The sequence below is a fragment of the Convolutriloba macropyga genome, chromosome 6 (assembly GCF_964194025.1).
Source record: "Convolutriloba macropyga chromosome 6, txConMacr16.3, whole genome shotgun sequence".
NCBI classification, from domain to species: Eukaryota; Metazoa; Xenacoelomorpha; order Acoela; family Convolutidae; genus Convolutriloba; species Convolutriloba macropyga.
This window is the reverse complement of record NC_134473.1, coordinates 41,493,454-41,514,613: the sequence shown is the minus strand read 5'-3', so window position 1 is coordinate 41,514,613 and position 21,160 is coordinate 41,493,454. Positions and strand designations below refer to the sequence as shown.

Genomic DNA, 21,160 nt, shown 5'->3' with positions numbered 1-21,160 from the left:
CAAATTTCGGCATAAGTAATTAATTAGCCAGACACATCTCCACGACAGCTCTCTAGTCAAGTAAGCAAAAGTTTTGAACTATAATTAAAAATTTTGAGGTTTCTATCTCTTCTTTTTTTAATTCCGGGCTTGCGGCCAGATTTAATAAAATATTTACTGGGTTATTGATAAAAAAACGGTCAATTTTGACCCGTATGGCTCTCGTGGGAAAAATCTAAAATAACTTTTTGTTATTAATCGACTATTTTTTTTGACAATTTCTTCAAATTTTTTCTTCTTTATTATTTAAATTAATGTTTTAGTTTGTTTTTTCATTTCCCCAAATTTTTGTGATCTGACAGGGTTAAGTTCATGAGTAATCCAAATCTCCCAATTAGGTTTTTTCGTTAACAAATTTAATTTTTTATTGATTTCTGCAGCGTTTCCCTCTTTACCATTTTGCTGCACATTTTGTTGCATTTTGTTGTTTTTATGATGAGAAGTCATATTTTGAGGCCTTTACTTTTCGGTATGTATCAAACTTGCTCGTGTCAAAAAACAAATTGTGAAGTAAATTGTTATTTACTCTGTACACCTTGACCTAAATCACCTCACTTGATTACCGAATCACAGACGAGTAACAGTGATGTTATTACTGATAATTATCTGATTATTTGATGTAACCAAATTGTTTGAAAAGTGCAACTATATTTTGTTTAGAACCATAAGAAAATGTTACAAAGAGCAGTTGGCTCCAAGCTTGACTATAAATTTATTCCTAATTAACGTTAGTTTTTTTGTCAAATTTTGCAATATCATGTTTTCTGAGAGAGTTTCTGAGTGCGAAATAGTACATAGTTTATCACTTAGGATATTCATGGTTCAATCAAGCTAAAATTTACATTCCTTTTAGGGCAACGAGCAACTAATGGTTTCGAGGAGATTTTTAGTCAGTTGTTGATTATTGGTCACTGGGTGACGAACCTGGCGGCAAAAACACAAAAACCAAGATGAGAAGAGTAGGTTCCGGTGAGATTCTTGAGCAGCTGCAACATCATCTATCTTCTTTTCCATTTCCATTGTTAGATTTCTTCGTTGTTAGACTATTGTTAGACTAGATTTCTTCCATTGTTAGACTATTTTATTCCAATCCTTTGCTTGTTTCCCAATTCGTCTAATTGTTTTCTTCATTTCTTTTCTCATTCTATCTTCTTGTCGATGTTTATTTACTCGATTTTCAATCCGTCTATCTCAATTCCAATTCATTTATTTGTTTTCCAGACCGTCAAACTTTTTTTTATCACTGCCTTTTTATCCAAATTATCATTCAGTCTGTCTATATTTTTAAATTTTTGTTTGCTTTCCAATTCGTGTTCCTGGTTCCCCGTAATAATTTAAACTTATTTATTTGTTTTCCAATTTTTCTATCCTTATTTCTTAATCCTTTTTTGATTTCTAATCCGTCTATCTTTTCAACAGTTCCATGAGTTGTTTTTTAATCTGCCAGTCTTCCTCTTTCCATTCCTTTATTTGATTCCTTTTTTTGACAATCTTTTCTCCCGAAGTCTTCAGCTGTTTTTTTAATCAGACTCTTTTATTTTTTATTCAAATCCTTCAACATTTTTTTTCAATTGGTTTGTTTTTTATCCAAATTATCTGTTGGCGCCACTTTTAAACAGCTTAGAGTCCTTTAAGTGATAAAGCAACCAATAGATTTGACGAGATCATTAATCAGTTGTAATTAGTGAAGAACCAGGCTAGCGTAAAACTCGAGAACCGGGCTGTGTAGATTCAGTGCCGCAGAGCTTCTTTGTCAGCCACAACATAATCAATAAAGTTTTCCAATTCCATTGTTTGCTTTTCAATCCGTCTTTTATTCCAATACCCTTATTTTTTTCTATTTATCTGCCTGTTCTCGGAGTTCTTCATTTGCTTTCGGCTTTGTCAATCTTCCTAACCTTTCATTTGTTTTCTAATCAGTCTCTTTTTTACTCCTTCAATTGTTTTTCTGTTTGTCTGACTTTTTCCTAGTCTTTTTTTGGTTAATGTTCCGCTTTTTATTTTCCTATTCTTTTGTTTATTTTCCAATCCGTCTATCTCAATTCTGATTCCTTTTTGTTTTCCAGTTCGTCCATCTTTTTTTGCAGCTGCTTTTTATTATCCAAATCATCTATCCGCTTTTCCGCTTTCATTGTTTGTTTTTCAGTTCGTCTATCTGTTTTCCCATTTCTTCATTTGTTTTCTAACCAGCGTATATTTTTTTCCTATTTGATTTTTCTGTTTATTTGATGTGCGATCTGTCAATCTCATTTTCAATTCTTTGATTTGATCTCCAATTTGTCGATTTTTTTCCTTATTGTTTAATTTGTTATCCAAATCACCAATAATTTTTTCTGATTCCATTGTTTGAATTCTAAACCGTCAGTTTTCTTCCAATTCTTTTGTTAGCTTTCCAATTTGTGTTTCTGTACTTCCATTTTTTCATTTGTTTGCTGATCTGTTTATCTTTTTCTGATTCCTTTATTTGATTTCTAATCCGTCTTTGTTTCAAATTTCTTCATTGGTTTTCCAATTTATCTGTATGTTGTCCGACTCCTTTATTTGCTTTCAATTTCGTCAATCTTGTTTCCTAATCCTTCAATTGTTTTCCAATCATTCTCTTTTCCGATTCCTTTAACTGTTTTCCTATTTGTCTGGATTTTTTCCTATTTTTTTTTGTTCAATCAGCCTATTTATTTTCTGATTCTTTTATTAAGTCCCTTATTTGTTTTCCAGTTTGTCTATTTTTTTCCAATTCATTTAATTTGTAGAGAAAAAACACTGATGCAAACTTCAATGAGGAATAGCCCAGTTTCCCTAAAATAGGAATGGAAGATATTAATAGGAAATATCGGCAAGATTTCCTGGATTCGATGTGTACGTCAAAAATTGCCCTAATTGTAGGAAGATTTCGATTCTAAATTGAGAGACCAGGGAGCGAGGGAGCCTGGCATCTGTCAAGTGAGGAGGGCAATCGACGACCAGTGTTTCGATGAGGTCATCCGGGAGGTTTCCATCAACTGTGCCGAGAGAGGAGTCCTACTCACAAGGCAAGTAACTCCATCATGGCCCATGATGACCAATCTTACAATCCATACTAGCAAACCACATTGTTATAAAATTGAACGTTGAAAGGCAAAAGCCATTCGAAAAACACTCTGCAGATGATCATGCAGTTTTGCATGTCAATATTGAAACCGCGGTGTTTGGTTTCTTCGAAAAATTTTATCCCCATTTTTTTCAATTACCCATTTTTTATTCTTGAAATTTGACCATTGACTTCCGTCCAGTGGTTTCGAAACGGTCATAGGAAATGCCCATGTTCAAGTGCTCAAGATCTGATGATTTAATGGTTAGCACATAACGTGTACAGGTAAGTGATGCTGGATCTAATCGAGCACTTTTCCATTTTCACAGCAGTTACTACGCTTACTTAGACAACGAAAATCTTTTCGAGGTTATCAAGTGACTGTAATCGTTGGCAGGATAAGGTAAAAACCACCGAGTTTGCAAAACCACATATGTTGCTTAAGGGTTTCATTCCCATACGAATTTTGATTTCTTTTCTTGCATGACTTCTTCCCTAGTCCAGAAGACCGAATAAAAACGACAAAAATATGAAGTTTTCATTCATGATGGGTCTCAAACTTAAGGAAGCATTGGATTGGAACTCTTGATTTCGAGAGTATCATCGGTTTTATGCGTTGGAAAAGTAAGGTATATTTGCATTTATAAGGCAGACCCTATTTGGGCTCCTTTTACAGCCCAAGGTATAATCAGTTAGGGCTACTTACTTCTTTGTGCGCGCGAAGTAGGCTTACCTAGTTCTCTCAGACTAACCGACTCTATAAAACAAAAAAGATAAACTTCTGTTAAAACGGTGGTAACAGCTCCGGTGTCAAAGGTATACACACCGTGCAAATATCTAATAGACTGACTAAGAAGCCATATAAGTAGTATAGTAATTTGCCTAGTGCTTGTAGGGGGGGGGGGGGGGTTCGAACCCCCTCCCTACAAGAAATTTTACCTCTGAAAAAGCGATTTTCTCTAAGTCAAATCAAGTTTTTTGGCTAACTTTTGCCAGCCTGGGTGCATTCTCACCCAGGCTGGTGAAAGTTAGCCCAAAAAATTTGATTTGACTTAGAGAAAATCAGTTTTTTCAGAGGTAAGATTTCTTGTAGGGAGGGGAGTTCGAACCCACCACCCTACAATCACTGGGCAAATTACGGCTGTTCCAATTTTCCCTGGAGAATAACTGGATAGATCCCAAACTCATAGAATATCATAATGTGATTTTTAAAAAAACTCGAAAAATCCTATATGAGACACCTGATGCCTTTAACTTAGAAAAAAATTTCAAATTTTTTGTAAAAATTTTTCAAAATTTTTTGAAGTTCTGAAATGGATTTTGCGCTATGAAAGAGCAATCAAAAATAATTTTTTGTTGACTTCATTTTTTTCACCTAAGCAGTATAGGGTTCGAAACACAAAAATTTCAAAAAATTTTTCGAAAGTTTCAAAGTTTTTCAAAGTCCTAAAATGGTCTGAAATGGATTTTGCGCAATGAAAGAGCACTCAAAAGTGATTTTTTGTTGACTTCACTTTTTTTTCACCTAAGCAGTATAGGGGTTGAAACATACATAAATTCCAAACTTTTGAGAAAAAAAATCCAAAATTTTTTTGAGTACTAAAATGGTCTGGAATGAATTTTTCGCTAAGAAAGAGCACTCAAAAATGATTTTTTGTTGACTTCATTTTTTTCTCCCATGCAGTATAGGGGGTCGAAACGTACAAAATTTTCAAATTTTTGAGAAAAAAATTCCAAAAATTTTTCGAAGTCCTAGAATGGTCTGGAATGGATATTGCGCTAGGAAAAAACACTCAAAAGTGATTTTTGTGGACTTCATTTTGTTCAAACAAGTAGGACCAAATAACCCAGTTTCTGAAAAAGTCTGAAATAAGTCAAAGAGCAGTCAGAAGCAGTTGTTGTTGACAATACATTTGCAAATGTACAGTGTGATGTGGAAAGCTTGTCTTTTATTTTTTTTATATACATGTGTAATTATGTATGTTTCTATCAAAACAAGTCCGTATATTTGCTTGCATGTGTTCAAAAATGTAATTTTTATCTCTGAATGAATATATCAAAGAAAGGAAAGAATGAAAATTTTATGAATAAAATCATGCGTATTCATGTATATAATGTTTTTGACCTTCAGATTTTGACCTTCAGCGTTGATAAACTCTGTCCTTTAAACATTGGCAAGCAAAATGTCACAACCGAAGACGACAACAATTTTCGGATGCTCTGAGCATGCTTTTTTGAAAATTGATATTTCAAGACCTATCAAGCTACCATATTAAAAACTATCAAGGTTTTTTAGAGAAAAAAAATCAAATTCATGCTCTTTGTCTTTTAATCCTTGGCAAGAAAATGATAAAGTGTTGCAACACAGAAGACAAAAACAACTTTTTGATTTTCTGAGCAAGTTTTTTTGAAAATAGATTTTTCTACACTTTTTCAGCTACCGTCAGTTTTCTTCCCATTCTTTTGTTAGCTTTCCAATTTGTGTATCTGTACTTCCATTTTTTCATTTGTTTGCTGATCTGTTTATCTTTTTCTGATTCCTTTATTTGATTTCTAATCCGTCTTTGTTTCAAATTTCTTCATTGGTTTTCCAATTTATCTGTATGTTGTCCGACTCCTTTATTTGCTTTCAATTTCGTCAATCTTGTTTCCTAATCCTTCAATTGTTTTCCAATCATTCTCTTTTCCGATTCCTTTAACTGTTTTCCTATTTGTCTGGATTTTTTCCTATTTTTTTTTGTTCAATCAGCCTATTTATTTCCTGATTCTTTTATTAAGTCCCTTATTTGTTTTCCAGTTTGTCTATTTTTTTCCAATTCATTTAATTTGTAGAGAAAAAAACACTGATGCAAATTTCAATGAGGAATAGCCCAGTTTCCCTAAAATAGGAATGGAAGATATTAATAGGAAATATCGGCAAGATTTCCTGGATTCGATGTGTACGTCAAAAATTGCCCTAATTGTAGGAAGATTTCGATTCTAAATTGAGAGACCAGGGAGCGAGGGAGACTGGCATCTGTCAAGTGAGGAGGGCAATCTACGACCAGTGTTTCGATGAGGTCATCCGGGAGGTTTCCATCAACTGTGCCGAGAGAGGAGTCCTACTCACAAGGCAAGTAACTCCATCATGGCCCACGATGACCAATCTTACAATACATACTAGCAAACCACATTGTTATAAAGTTGAAAGTTGAAACGCAAAAGCCATTCGAAAAACACTCTGCAGATTAGCATGCAGTTTTGCATGTCAATATTGAAACCGCGGTGTTTGGTTTCTTCGAAAAATTTTATCCCCATTTTTTTCAATTACCCATTTTTTATTCTTGAACTTTGACCATTGACTTCCGTCCAGTAGTTTCGAAACGGTCATAGGAAATGCCCATGTTCAAGTGCTCAAGATCTGATGATTTAATGGTTAGCATATAACGTGTACAGGTAAGTGATGCTGGATCTAATCGAGCACTTTTCCATTTTCACAGCAGTTACTACGCTTACTTAGACAACGAAAATCTTTTCGAGGTTATCAAGTGACTGTAATCGTTGGCAGGAAAAAGTAAAAACCACCGAGTTTGCAAAACCACATATGTTGCTTAAGGGTTTCATTCCCATACGAATTTTGATTTTTTTCTTGCATGACTTCTTCCCTAGTCCAGAAGACCGAATAAAAACGACAAAAATATGAAGTTTTCATTCATGATGGGTCTCAAACGTAAGGAAGCATTGGATTGGAACTCTTGATTTCGAGAGTATCATCGGTTTTATGCGTTGGAAAAGTGAGGTATATTTGCATTTATAAGGCAGACCCTATTTGGGCTCCTTTTACAGCCCAAGGTATAATCAGTTAGGGCTACTTACTTCTTTCTGCGCGCGAAGTAGGCTTACCTAGTTCTCTCAGACTAACCGACTCTATAAAACAAAGAAGATAAACTTCTGTTAAAACGGTGGTAACAGCTCCGGTGTCAAAGGTATACACACCGTTCAAATAGCAAATATCTAATAGACTGACTAAGAATAGTAGAGTTAGCCATATAAGTAGTATAGTAATTTGCCTAGTGCTTGTGGGGGGGGGTTCGAACCCCCCTCCCTACAAGAAATTTTACCTCTGAAAAAGCGATTTTCTCTAAGTCAAATCAAGTTTTTTGGCTAACTTTTGCCAGCTTGGGTGCATTCTCACCCAGGCTGGTGAAAGTTAGCCAAAAAAATTTGATTTGACTTAGAGAAAATCAGTTTTTTCAGAGGTAAAATTTCTTGTAGGGAGGGGGGTTCGAACCCACCACCCTACAATCACTGGGCAAATTACGGCTGTTCCAATTTTCCCTGGAGAATAACTGGATAGATCCCAAACTCATAGAATATCATAATGTGATTTTTAAAAAAACTCGAAAAATCCTATATGAGACACCTGATCCCTTTAACTTAGAAAAAAATTTCAAATTTTTTGTAAAAATTTTTGAAAATTTTTTGAAGTTCTGAAATTGTCTGAAATGGATTTTGCGCTATGAAAGAGCAATCAAAAATGATTTTTTGTTGACTTCATTTTTTTCACCTAAGCAGTATAGGGTTCGAAACACAAAAATTTCAAAAAATTTTTCGAAAGTTTCAAAGTTTTTCAAAGTCCTAAAATGGTCTGAAATGGATTTTGCGCAATGAAAGAGCACTCAAAAGTGATTTTTTGTTGACTTCACTTTTTTTTCACCTAAGCAGTATAGGGGTTGAAACATACATAAATTCCAAACTTTTGAGAAAAAAAATCCAAAATTTTTTTGAGAACTAAAATGGTCTGGAATGAATTTTTCGCTAAGAAAGAGCACTCAAAAATGATTTTTTGTTGACTTCATTTTTTTCTCCCATGCAGTATAGGGGGTCGAAACGTACAAAATTTTCAAATTTTTGATAAAAAAATTTCAAAAATTTTTCGAAGTCCTAGAATGGTCTGGAATGGATTTTGCGCTAGGAAAAAACACTCAAAAGTGATTTTTGTGGACTTCATTTTGTTCAAACAAGTAGGACCAAATAACCCAGTTTCTGAAAAAGTCTGAAATAAGTCAAAGAGCAGTCAGAAGCAGCTTTTGTTGACAATACATTTGCAAATGTACAGTGTGATGTGGAAAGCTTGTCTTTTATTTTTTTTTATATACATGTGTAATTATGTATGTTTCTATCAAAACAAGTCCGTATATTTGCTTGCATGTGTTCAAAAATGTAATTTTTATCTCTGAATGAATATATCAAAGAAAGGAAAGAATGAAAATTTTATGTATAAAATCATGTATATAATGTTTTTGACCTTCAGATTTTGACCTTCAGCGTTGATAAACTCTGTCCTTTAAACATTGGCAAGCAAAATGTCACAACCGAAGACGACAACAATTTTCGGATGCTCTGAGCATGCTTTTTTGAAAATTGATATTTCAAGACCTATCAAGCTACCATATTAAAAACTATCAAGGTTTTTTAGAGAAAAAAAATTAAATTCATGCTCTTTGTCTTTTAATCCTTGGCAAGAAAATGATAAATTGTTGCAACACAGAAGACAAAAACAACTTTTTGATTTTTTGAGCAAGTTTTTTTGAAAATAGATTTTTCTACACTTTTTCAGCTACTCGTCTAGGAATTAGCAAGATTATTTACATAAAAAATATATATGAAATGAATTGTTGAGAGGTAAACAATAAATTGAGCTAAGTAAAAAGAACTGTAAAAAACCGAAAATGATGGTGGGAAAACTATGATATGCAGGTGCAGCTGAACTTTTTAGTTAAACAAAGTAGAATGATAGGAATTCATCAAGAGCTTGAATCAGACAAAAAGTGTAATGATGTACAAGAAGAGTAGTTTGTAGTGGACCAAAGTAGGACCAAATAACCCAGTTTCTGAAAAAGTCTGAAGTAAGTCAAAGAGCAGTCAGAAGCAGTTTTTGTTGACAATACATTTGCAAATGTACAGTGTGATGTGGAAAGCTTGTCTTTTATTTTTTTTATATACATGTGTAATTATGTATGTTTCTATCAAAACAAGTCCGTATATTTGCTTGCATGTGTTCAAAAATGTGATTTTTATCTCTGAATGAATATATCAAAGAAAGGAAAGAATGAAAATTTTATGTATAAAATCATGCGTATTCATGGATATAATGTTGAAAGTATATATGAAAGTGTATATTTGTTTAAAAACAAATATAACTGTGCTTAAGTTTAGTAATATGTTTGTATGAGTATAAGCTGAATTGTATGTTTGGGTGTAGAAATTGTAAATGTGTGTACATGTCAAGACGTTTTTGGTTTTATGTATGTATGTTTTTTCTATATGTATACAGTGGAATGTATGTATATATGTCTGAATGTGTTTATGTATTTAGGTTTTTGTATGCTTGCAAGTGAGACGAGAGAGAGAGAGAGAGAGAGAGAGAGAGAGATAAGTCCCTGGAGGGCAATTTAATTTTTTAGAAGAATATTGTTACTTGTTTCCCCGATCCAATAATATTATATCTTGCAAACAGATTTTGACCTTCAGCGTTGATAAACTCTGTCCTTTAAACATTGGCAAGCAAAATGTCACAACCGAAGACGACAATTTTCTGATGCTCTGAGCATGCTTTTTTGAAAATTGATATTTCAAGACCTATCAAGCTACCATATTAAAAACTATCAAGGTTTTTTAGAGAAAAAAAATTAAATTCATGCTCTTTGTCTTTTAATCCTTGGCAAGAAAATGATAAAGTGTTGCAACACAGAAGACAAAAACAACTTTTTGATTTTCTGAGCAAATTTTTTTGAAAATAGATTTTTATACATTTTTTCAGCTACTCGTCTAGGAATTAGCAAGATTATTTACATAAAAAATATATATGAAATGAACTGTTGAGAGGTAAACAATAAATTGAGCTAAGTAAAAAGAACTGTAAAAAACCGAAAATGATGGTGGGAAAACTATGATATGCAGGTGCAGCTGAACTTTTTAGTTAAACAAAGTAGAATGACAGGAATTCATCAAGAGCTTGAGTCAGACAAAAAGTGTAACGATGTACAAGAAGAGTAGTTTGTAGTGGAACTGTAAAAAGCGCTAAAATTTTCAAAAGATAATTAGTCACTTTATCAATTAAGCAAGAACAAACACAAACAATGGATCCGTGGGTGGTTGATAGAAACAGCTTCAGAAATGTATAGGTTTTGTTTGCGTATTGATAATAGCAATAATGGATACTGCGTGCTGGGACTGAAATATTAAACAATAGCGAAACGCATCGTCAGTAAATGCTTCCGATAAATTCAGCCATTGAACACTGCAAGTAATGTACCAGAGCAACTCAAGCAACCAGAAATCAAAAACGTTCATAATAGTGTCTTCTTGGATCAAATTTACTGCGTTCAGTAACCCTGTGTTAAAACTTTGGATTACATATTGTTCTGTCCACGTTTTAAAATGAGATTACCGCAACGATATTTCATAGAGCATCAGAAAGAGGTAAATCCAAAGGAATCTAAAATTAAAAGGAGCAGAGTCTTTTTAACATATAATTGGGCTAAGCATTCTGGCAAACATATTGGAAATTAACACAACACTACTGCTACCTACTACTGCTACTGCCTACTACTACTACCTCCAACTACTATCTACAATTAGTACCTACTACTACTGCTACATACTAGTACTACCTACAACTTCTACTAGATACTATTACTAACTACTACCACCACTTATTGGTTCTAAGTTACACTAGTACCTACTACTACTTCCTTTTAATTACTTCAAATATTACCTATTGTTTACTAACTATCTACAATAAAGTGTTTCTGTTTTTCTAAAAAAGGAAAACAGTTCCTGTCTCTAGAGACTCGTTGAGCATAAACAACAGAAGCTTTTATCTGTTTTAAAGTAATATGCCCTGACTGACACAGACCGATAGAATTTACCCGCCAATATTTACAACAAATCATTAAGCGTTTGAAGTTTTTTCAAAGATATAAAAAACGCTGAAGCTTTGTCGTATACATTAACCCAGTAATTTTCAACTCAATGTTAATTTGTGAATTAACAATTAAAAAATCCATGGTTTGATATATCAGGTTGATATTTAAATAATTAAATCAATGTAGGGTGTTATTGTTAAGCGAACCAGTCTAGTTTTTAGAACTTCAAATAAGTTTTATTGCTATGTTCTGTTTTTGAAAAGCAAATTTTGTACAGTTTTTTTCACTTATGAGCTATCAGTCATAAGCTTAAGTCTTTTATTCAAATGCTGTTTTTTTGTTAATTCATTGTTTAACGTCTGATTCCATTTGCAATTGATTGATAGATATGAAACGCAAACTTTTTAAAATTTCTAATATGAAGGATTGCATAGCGTAAACATTGACTGGTTCACAATTGCGTTGCACTATGTCTAGTTATAATATCAATTTTACAGAAACATGCTTGCTTCAAGAACTCCATAGTGTATACCTTAATGGAAACAAACAATTTACAGGGACCTACATAATCCAAAAAACTGAGGTTTTACGCTGTATAGTTGTTTTCGTATGTTTATTCAGAGTCACCTGTTGTTTCAGTTGTCAGGAATTACACAACTTTTTTTGAATCCTTACGTTTCAAAAAATTGTATAGAATGAAAACTGCTGGGATAGCTTGCCAGAAGGACAATGTGTTAGGTGAGTTTCATATTAACCTTAGCTTCGGTTCAGGATGTGTTCACAGCTAAGACTATAATTGTGAACTTTTTATTCATTAAAAGTTTAGTGCTACATGATTTTGCAATTTTTGTCATATTAACTTTTTCTTAATTTTGTTGAATTTCATTTGGTCATTGTTTATCTGATGAAAATTAAAATTAAATCAACCTCATGAAACGTTTCTCAACAAAATTAAGTGAAACGGTCTTGTTGGATTTGAGAGCTGAAACAAAAATCTTAATTTTAGGTGTTTAAGTGAACAAATTGGGTTTGTTTTCAACGTCTGCTTACACTCAAGGGGCACCAAATGGTGCCAGAGAAGTACTTTTTGTGGAATATGAAACAAAATTCTTCTTTATTAGTGTTCAAAACTCAACAACCGGAGACGGTATGGCTTTGGATAAGCATGTATAAAAAAATTGTGAACCCTGGCCCATTACTTTCCCTAAAAGTTGAACCATTGAGTTCGTATTTGAGTTTGTGATCTAGATATAGTATTCAACGACAATTGACTTTTTAAAAACAAAAAGACCTCTTTTTTATTATTCAAAACTCAACAAACGGAGGCGGTATGGATTTCGATAAGCAAGTATAATATAATGGTGATGCTTGGTCAATCGCTCTACATAAAAGTGGAAGTTTTGAGTTTCTGTCTCAATTTGTGATCTTAAAACACTATTAAAGGATAATTGATTTTGAAAAAAGGCTACTTTTAGCACTAAAAACACAATAATCGGGGACCGTGTAACTTCGAATTACCATATATAATGAAATGTGAAAACTTGGCCTATCGCTCTAATTAAAAGTTGAGTTGTGTTATAAAGTTGCGAACGCAAAACAATTGAAACACGTTCTCACAATCTATTTAAACTACAGCTATATATGTGTCAAAAAAGCGAAGGAGACCTTCTGATGTTACTAAGTTTTTTGATATAGTTTATTATATTATATAGACTATATTCACATGGTATATTATGTAATCTTTACTGCACGAGTTCTACAAGAATTCCTGAAGACTATAATTTTGCATTTTTCTGTAGAAAAGAACAGAAAAAAGACATGATTTTCCGAAATAATTAGCGTTGACATATTTTGTCAGTAATTTTTGAAATGAGCGGTCAGTGTAACTTCTTAAATGATTAATTTTCTTAGAAGAATGTTCGGCTAATGAACTTTAGATATAGCAAAATAACTAATATGGAGATACTTCTAAGTCATGACCACATTAGGTAACAGTTAACACAACTAACTGTGATTTTTTCCTACCATAAAATCCGTCAACACAGACAGTGGAAAGCAGCTTAGGCGCTTTGATGCCGTCGTCAAACTGACATGTACATTTCTACACTCTTTTCGTCAATTTGGAAAAGGTTCCAGTGTTAAAACCCTGCTATCCATAGTATATTAAGTTCAAAGTCTAAAATATTCAAAATTTTCGGAAATTAGTGTTTAATTTTTCTATGTGTTAATAAGTATTCTTGGCTTTGTGTACCTCGTTTTGATGGTATCTTACCGAAAGGGTTTCTATGTTTTCAAACGTTTGTTTGTTATGGATGCTATGAAGAGTCGATTTGAGTTCTTTAAACTCAGTCAGTGACAAAAAAACCAGCAAAAAACAAATCCTGATTATGGAGGCAATTAGGCTTATTTGATTTCCAGGTTTTTTAATGCAGTATTCTAATTTTCTCTGACCTTAAACAATGTGAGAAATATGTGAAAATGTCTCTTGGAAAAAAAGTTCCAGGTAGAATTTTACTACTATGTGTTTTGCTAAATGCCACTATTGTCAATAAAAACCATTGTATTTTCTATCTTCATGAAAGTTTTTATCCTCTATAACGATAAATGGTAGAATCATCATGTACAAGAAAAAATTTTTTCTCACGAGTAATCATATAGCAAAACCTTAATCTTCAAAAAAGCTGTATTGATCTGCAATTTACGCTATGAATCAGCGGTCTCACATGTAGTACGAAAACATTTTTTTTGTGGCGCTCAAAAAAGGAAAACCCTAGTGGAACTGCAAAATTAACAAAAGAAAGAAAAGAAACGTTTTCCACGTTATCCCACGTTTTCCAAGTTTCATAATACTTCCTTGTCAAACAAATGTTTATGAACAAGCTGAATTTTCATTAATACTTTAACGAATTTGTACTTTTAGAAACTCAATGGTTTGCCTGGAGGAAACCCATATGAGAACGGACAAGTATTCACTTCTTGCACTTATTGGAAATTTCGTTCTGATACGTTAAATGCTTACTATTCTGTATACCATAGCCTTATGGGTTAACGAAGTTTTGCGTTCGCGTTAATGAAAACTTAGGTTTTAAAATTTTATTAATTACTTAAAAAAGATACTGAAATACTTCATATTGACACATAGCTTTAAAGGCTACTGAGTGAATTCTGTGAAAACTAAATGTTCCATGACAAACACAAGTTGTTGCACATGTATACAGAAAACACTAGTGCATACTTACGTCTATGGTTCAGATTGAGCCTTTGAGCAAAACATGTTCGTTATCTACTAACGGAAAACGTGAGCAGAGGGTTTCTTATCGTTCCTCAAAATAAACCACGTCATAACTAAGCAAAATCAATACTATTGTACAAATAACTTGGCATTAAAGGTACAACTTAGAACCAGTTACTATATAACCTAGAAGCGATTGTAACCATGAAAGTCAAACAATAAGTCCAATAGGTGAATTTAAAAGAATTTGATTTGTCCTGTTTATTCAATTGCTTTATTTAAGTTAAAGTTATACTGGAGCACACTGTGGGTCGAAATGTATTCCGTAATAAACAATTGCAAGCCTACGTACTCACTCTTTTTTTATCTCAACGTTTGCTGCAACACAGTAAAAAATTTTTTTATACGTCTTCTTGATCACAGACAAGAGAATACTTAAGCAAACTAATAAAAGTGCCTTTAGCCGAAAACATTATGCAGGAATTTTGCAGAGCAGACTGAACTTCTCACAATATAAGTATTTTTCTTCATGAATTATCAAGTGGTCAAGTTGAATTTTTGTTTCAACCGGTGACTTGTAAAAGAGCTGAAGTGAAAAGAGCCGATTTAAAAGAGAACCGACATTTTATTTAAATTATTAGTTGATAATTCAAGATAAATTTTGTGGAAAATTAAATTGGCTTCTCTAATGAGACTGATAAATTTTTCACCAATCATAACCGAGTATTTGAGAAAAGAAAATTTAATATCTCCTAGTATAGACACTGAAAGCAAATTAAAAATTAATTATCTTGAAACCATCGCGGACCATGGCCATGCCTCAGCCGCTCTTGGGACTTGATTTGAAACTATCATAACCAAACATGAGACCAGTTAACCCACTCAGGTACTTTTCATAGTAATTAACTAACAATGTAGGGTAATTAACAGCAACTTTTTGATTTCGGCTGTACTTATATCAATACAAGTTGCGGCGTTTTCTAACGTCAGCTCTTTATAACGTCGAATCTCTTGGGCGTATCCGTTTCAACATTTTCAGAACATTAATTTACGGTTTGGGGATCCTACTCTACAACAAATTTCTGATTTTCTACTCCTTTGAACAGGCCGACACCGTTTCCTGTTTCTCTGACGTGGATAATGTTGAATCAAGAAACTGTATTTTAAAGGAGTGGTTTTGCAACTACTAAATTTTGGATAATAAGCATACACAATGAAGTTTAATAATGCACAGTATTTCAAAATAATACGTTATAAATGGAAAAAATTCAATACTGAAAACCAACGTCTAGTTCATAAGCCTTAATCAACAAGAACTTTTCAGTTCTAGTTGTTATTGTCACATGAACACCTCACATTTTCATCGAATCTCATTCTTTTTGGAAAATTCCCACTGTGAAGTACACATCCTCGAACTACACGATGGCTCCTCTTTTGTAGAGGATATTTAGACGATGGCTCAGTGCTAAATTTTTGGAAGTTTTCTTCAGTTTTTGAGTTTTCTTCAAGAAGGCTAGGGAATCGTTCTAAAATGAAAGATATCACAGTCTTTCTGTTATCATCGGATGTGGATGATGTAGTATGATCAATTTTATCGTGAATAGTGGTTAGTTTGGTTTCATTTCTACATGGTTCGAACTTTTTCCACAGATTCTCCAAATCCTCTAAAGCAGCGAAGTATTCTTCATGGCTGCTGAAGAGGGGTCATACTTTCGAAATCGTAACTGCGCAAAATGCTCTTGATGTCCATGGGAAGTGATCCTATGTCAGAAGTCAAAGGTTTGGGTATAAGCTGAGGAGTTACTTCATTTTCCGAGGGAGTTGAGTTGTTGATAAAGTCTTCTTCTTCGGTTATTTTAGATAATGTAGTAACAAAGTCAATAAATTTTTTGGGTATGAGGCATTGATCGAAGGTAGTCCAGCTTGAAATTGAACTGTCCTTCCTTTGTTGTATAAAGGCAATATTGTTTTCATATCGAGTTTGATAGACAATTTTCCGCTGAAATGAGCCTTCCAACTGCGTTAGGATATGATACATTATGAGTTATAAACCGGCAGTTGAGTTTGGCTTTTGGCATACACTAACTGAATGGAATACCAGTCAAGAATGAAAACGCTAAAATGTTATTTTGAGAAGCAAGTCATTCAGTTAAAAGTAAGTTCAAACTGTTGGCTGGGATGTTAGCATTCGTTCTATTAACCTAATTAGCCAAATAGTTTCCAATGAATACCTATAACATTTCGAGGAGGCCTCAGTTGTTAAACCTGTTAGACTAATTCTTATAGGTTTTCAATCCTAAAATGGATTGAACTTTCTCCTAAGTACCTCGAACATTGACATTTCAAGGTTTTGATCTGATTGCTAGGCATAAAGCAGAAGAATTGAACTGTGCGTGTGAGAAGTTCAGTCTGCTCTGCAAACTTCTTGCATAATATTTTCTGCTAAAGGCATTTTTATCAGTTTGCTTAAGTATTCTCTTGTCTGTGATCAAGAAAGCGTATATAAATGTATTCTACTGTGTTGCAGCAAACGTTGAGATAAAAAGAGAGTGAGTACATAGGCTTGCAATTGTTTATTACGGAATACATTTCGACCCACAGTGTGCTCCAGTATAACTTTAACTTAAATAAAGCAATTGAATAAACAGGACAAATCAAATTCTTTTAAATTCACCTATTGGCCTTATTGTTTGACTTTCATGGTTACAATCGCTTCTACGTTATATAGTAACTGGTTCTAAGTCGTACGTTTAATGCCAAGTTATTTGTACAATAGTATTGATTTTGCTTAGTTATGACGTGGTTTATTTTGAGGAACGATAAGAAACCCTCTGCTCACGTTTTCTGTTAGTAGATAACGAACATGTTTTGCTCAAAGGCTCAATCTGAACCATAGACGTGAGTATGCACTAGTGTTTTCTGTATACATGTGCAACAACTTGTGTTTGTCATGGAACATTTGGTTTTCACAGAATTCACTCAGTAGCTTTTAAAGCTATGTGTCAATATGAAGTATTTCAGTATGTTTTTTAAGTAATTCATAAAAATATAAAACCTAAGTTTTCATTAACGCGAACGCAAAACTTCGTTAATCCATAAGGATATGGCATCCAGAATAGTAAGCCTTTAACGTATCAGAACGAAATTTCCAATAAGTGCAAGAAGTGAATACTTGTCCGTTCTCATAAGGGTTTCTACCAGGTAAACCATTGAGGTTCTAAAAGTACAAATTCGTTAAAGTAGTAATGAAAATTAAGCTTGTTCATAAACATTTGTTTGACAAGTAAGTATTATGAAACTTGGAAAGCGTGGGATAACGTGGAAAACGTTTCTTTTCTTACTTTTGTCAATTTTGCAGTTCCACTAGGGTTTTCTTTTTTTGAGCGCCACAAAAAAATGTTTTCATACTACCTGTGAGACCGCTGATTCATAGCGTAAATTGCAGATCAATAAAGCTTTATTGAAGATTAAGGTTTTGCTATATCTGAGAAAAATTTTTTTCTTGTACATGACGATTCTACCATTTATTGTTATAGAGGATGCGAACTTTCATGAAGATGGAAATTACAATGGTTTTTATTGACAATAGTGGCATTTAGCAAAACACATAGTAGTAAAATTCTACCTGGAACTTTTTTCCAAGAGACATTTTCACATATTTCTCACAATGTTTAAGGTCAGAGAAAATTAAAATACTGCATTAAAAAACCTGGAAATCAAATAAGCCTAATTGCCTCCATAATCAGGATTTGTTTTTTGCTGGTTTTTTGTCTTTGACTGAGTTGAAAGAACTCAAATCGACTCTTCATAGCATCCATAACAAACAAACGTTTGAAAACATAGAAACCCTTTTGTTAAGATACCATCAAAACGAGGTACACAAAGCCAAGAACAATTATTAACACATAGAAAAATAAAACACTAATTTCCGAAAATTTTGAATACTTTAGACTTTGAACTTAATATACTATGGATAGCAGGGTTTTAACACTGGAACCTTTTCCAAATTGACGAAAAAAATGTATAAATGTACTTGTCATCTTGAAGATGGCATCAAAGCGCCTAAGCTGGTTTCTACTGTCGGTGTTGACGGTTTTTTTGGTAGGGAAAAATCACAGTTAGTTGTGTTAACTGTTACCTAATGTTGTCATGACTTAGAAGTATCTCCATATTAGTTATTTTGCTATATCTAAAGTTCATTAGCCGAACATTCTTCTAAGAAAATTAATCATTTAAGAAGTTACACTGACTGCTCATTTCAAAAATTACTGATAAAATATGTCAACGCTGCTTATTTCGGAAAATCATGTCTTTTTTCTGTTCTTTTCTACAGAAAAATGCAAAATTATAGTCTTCAGGAATGCTTGTAGAACTCGTGCAGTAAAGATTACATAATATACCATGTGAATATAGTCTATATAATATAGTAAACTATATCAAAAAACTTAGTAACACCAAAAGGTCTCCTTCGCTTTTTTGACACATATATAGCTGTAGTTTAAATAGATTGTGAGAACGTGTTTCAATTGTTTTGCGTTCGCAACTTTATAACACAACTCAACTTTTAATTAGAGCGATAGGCCAAGTTTTCACATTTAATTATATATGGTAATTCGAAGTTACACGGTCCCCGATTATTGTGTTTTTAGTGCTAAAAGTAGCCTTTTTTCAAAATCAATTATCCTTTAATAGTGTTTTAAGATCACAAATTGAGACAGAAACTCAAAACTTCCACTTTTATGTAGAGCGATTGACCAAGCATCACCATTTTACTATACTTGCTTATCAAAATCCATACCGCCTCCGTTTGTTGAGTTTTGAATACTAAAAAAGAGGTCTTTTTGTATTTAAAAACTCAATAGTCGTTGAACACTATATTTAGATCAAATACGAACTCAATGGTTCAACTTTTAGGTAAAGTAATGGGCCAAGTTTCAGAATTTTATTATACATGCTTATCCAAAGCCATACCGTCTACGGTTATTGAGTTTTGAACACTAATAAAGAAGAAATTTGTTTCATATTCCACAAAAAGTATTTCTCTGGAACCACTTGGTGCCCCTTGAGTGTAAGCAGACGTTGAAAACAAACAAAATTTGTTCACTTAAACACCTAAATTTAGGGTTTTTGTTTCAGCTCTCAAATCCAACAAGACCGTTTCACTTAATTTTGTTGAGAAACTTCTCATGAGGTTGATTTAATTTTAATTTTCATCAGATAAACAATGACCAAATAAAATTCAATAAAATTAGGAAGAAGTTTATATAACAAAAATTGCAAAATCATGTAGCGCTAAACTTTTAATGAGTAAAAAGTTCACAATTACAGTCTTAGCTGTGAACACATCCTGAACCGAAGCTAAGGTTAATACGAAACTCACCTAACACATTGTCCATCTGACAAGCTATCCCAGCAGTTTTCAGTCTATACAATTTTTTGAAACGTAAGGATTCAAAAAAGTTGTGTAATTCCTGACAACTTAAACAACAGGTGACTCTGAATAAACATACGAAAGCAACTATATAGCGTAAGACCTCAGTTTTTGGATTATGTAGGTACCCTGTAAATTGTTTGTTTCCATTAAGGTTTACACTATGGAGTTTTTAAAGCAAGCATGTTTCTATAAAATTGATATTACAACTAGACATAGTGCAACGCAATTGTGAACCAGTCAATGTTTACGCTATGCAATCCTTCATATTTTAAAAAGAAATCTTAAAAAGTTTGCGTTTCATATCTATCAATCAATTGCAAATGGAATCAGACGTCAAACATTGAATTAACAAAAAAAAAACAGCATTTGAACAAAAGACTTAAGCTTATAACAGATACCTCATAGGTGAAAAAAACTGTACAAAATTTGCTTTTCAAAAACAGAACATAGCAATAAAACTTATTTGAAGTTCTAAAAACTAGACTGGTTCGCTTAACAATAACACCCTACATTGATTTAATTAATTAAATATTAACCTGATATATCAAACCATGGATTTTTTAATTGTTAATTCACAAATTAACATTGAGTTGAAAATTACTGGGTTAATGTATACGACAAAGCTTCAGCGTTTTTTATATCTTTGAAAAAACTTCAAACACTTAATGATTTGTTGTAAGTATTGGCGGGTAAATTCTATCGGTCTTTGCCAGTCAGGGCATATTACTTTAAGATAGATAAAAGCTTCTGCTGTTTATGCTCAACGAGTCTCTAGAGATAGGAATTGTTTTCATTTTTTAGAAAAACAGAAACACTTTGTTGTAGATAGTTAGTAAACAATAGGTAATATTTGAAGTTATTAAAAAGAAGTAGTAGTAGGTACTAGTGTAACTTAGAACCAATAAGTAGTGGTAGTAGTTAGTGATAGTATCTAGTAGAAGTTGTAGGTAGTACTAGTATGTAGCAGTAGTAGTAGGTACTAATTGTAGATAGTAGTTGTAGGTAGTAGTAGTAGGCAGCAGCAGTAGTAGGTAGCAGTAGTGTTGTGTTAAATTCCAATATGTTTGCCAGAATGCTTAGCCCAATTATATGTTAAAAAGACTCTGCTCCTTTTAATTTTAGATTCCTTTGGATTTACCTCTTTCCGATGCTCTATGAAATATCGTTGCGGTAATCTCATTTTAAAACGTAGACAGAACAATAGGTAATCCAAAGTTTTAACACAGGGTTACTGAACGCATTAAATTTGATCCAAGAAGACACTATAATGAACGTTTTTGATTTCTGGTTGCTTGAGTTGCTCTGGTACATTACTTGCAGTGTTCAATGGCTGAATTTATCGGAAGCATTTACTGACGATGCGTTTCGCTATTGTTTAATATTTCAGTCCCAGCACACAGTATCCATTATTGCTATTATCAATACGCAAACAAAACCTATACATTTCTGAAGCTGTTTCTATCAACCACCCACGGATC

The 21,160-nt window shown here is 33.0% G+C and overlaps 2 protein-coding genes across 2 annotated transcripts in view; both read left to right on the top strand.

The window, feature by feature from the left end:
* Window positions 1–21,160, top strand: part of LOC142341319 (uncharacterized) — a 151,685-nt gene that overhangs the window by 124,991 nt on the left and 5,534 nt on the right. Inside the window, exons 9-10 of the mRNA XM_075392244.1 lie at window positions 2,923–3,072; window positions 6,073–6,218. Coding sequence (XP_075248359.1) covers window positions 2,923–3,072; window positions 6,073–6,218 — 296 coding nt within the window. The remainder of the gene's footprint in view (window positions 1–2,922; window positions 3,073–6,072; window positions 6,219–21,160) is intronic.
* The window catches only part of LOC142340991 (33 kDa inner dynein arm light chain, axonemal-like), a 41,351-nt gene continuing 26,137 nt past the window's right edge, over window positions 5,947–21,160 (top strand). The window contains exon 1 of the mRNA XM_075391797.1: window positions 5,947–6,218. The gene's annotated coding sequence lies outside the window, so the exon portion shown is untranslated. The remainder of the gene's footprint in view (window positions 6,219–21,160) is intronic.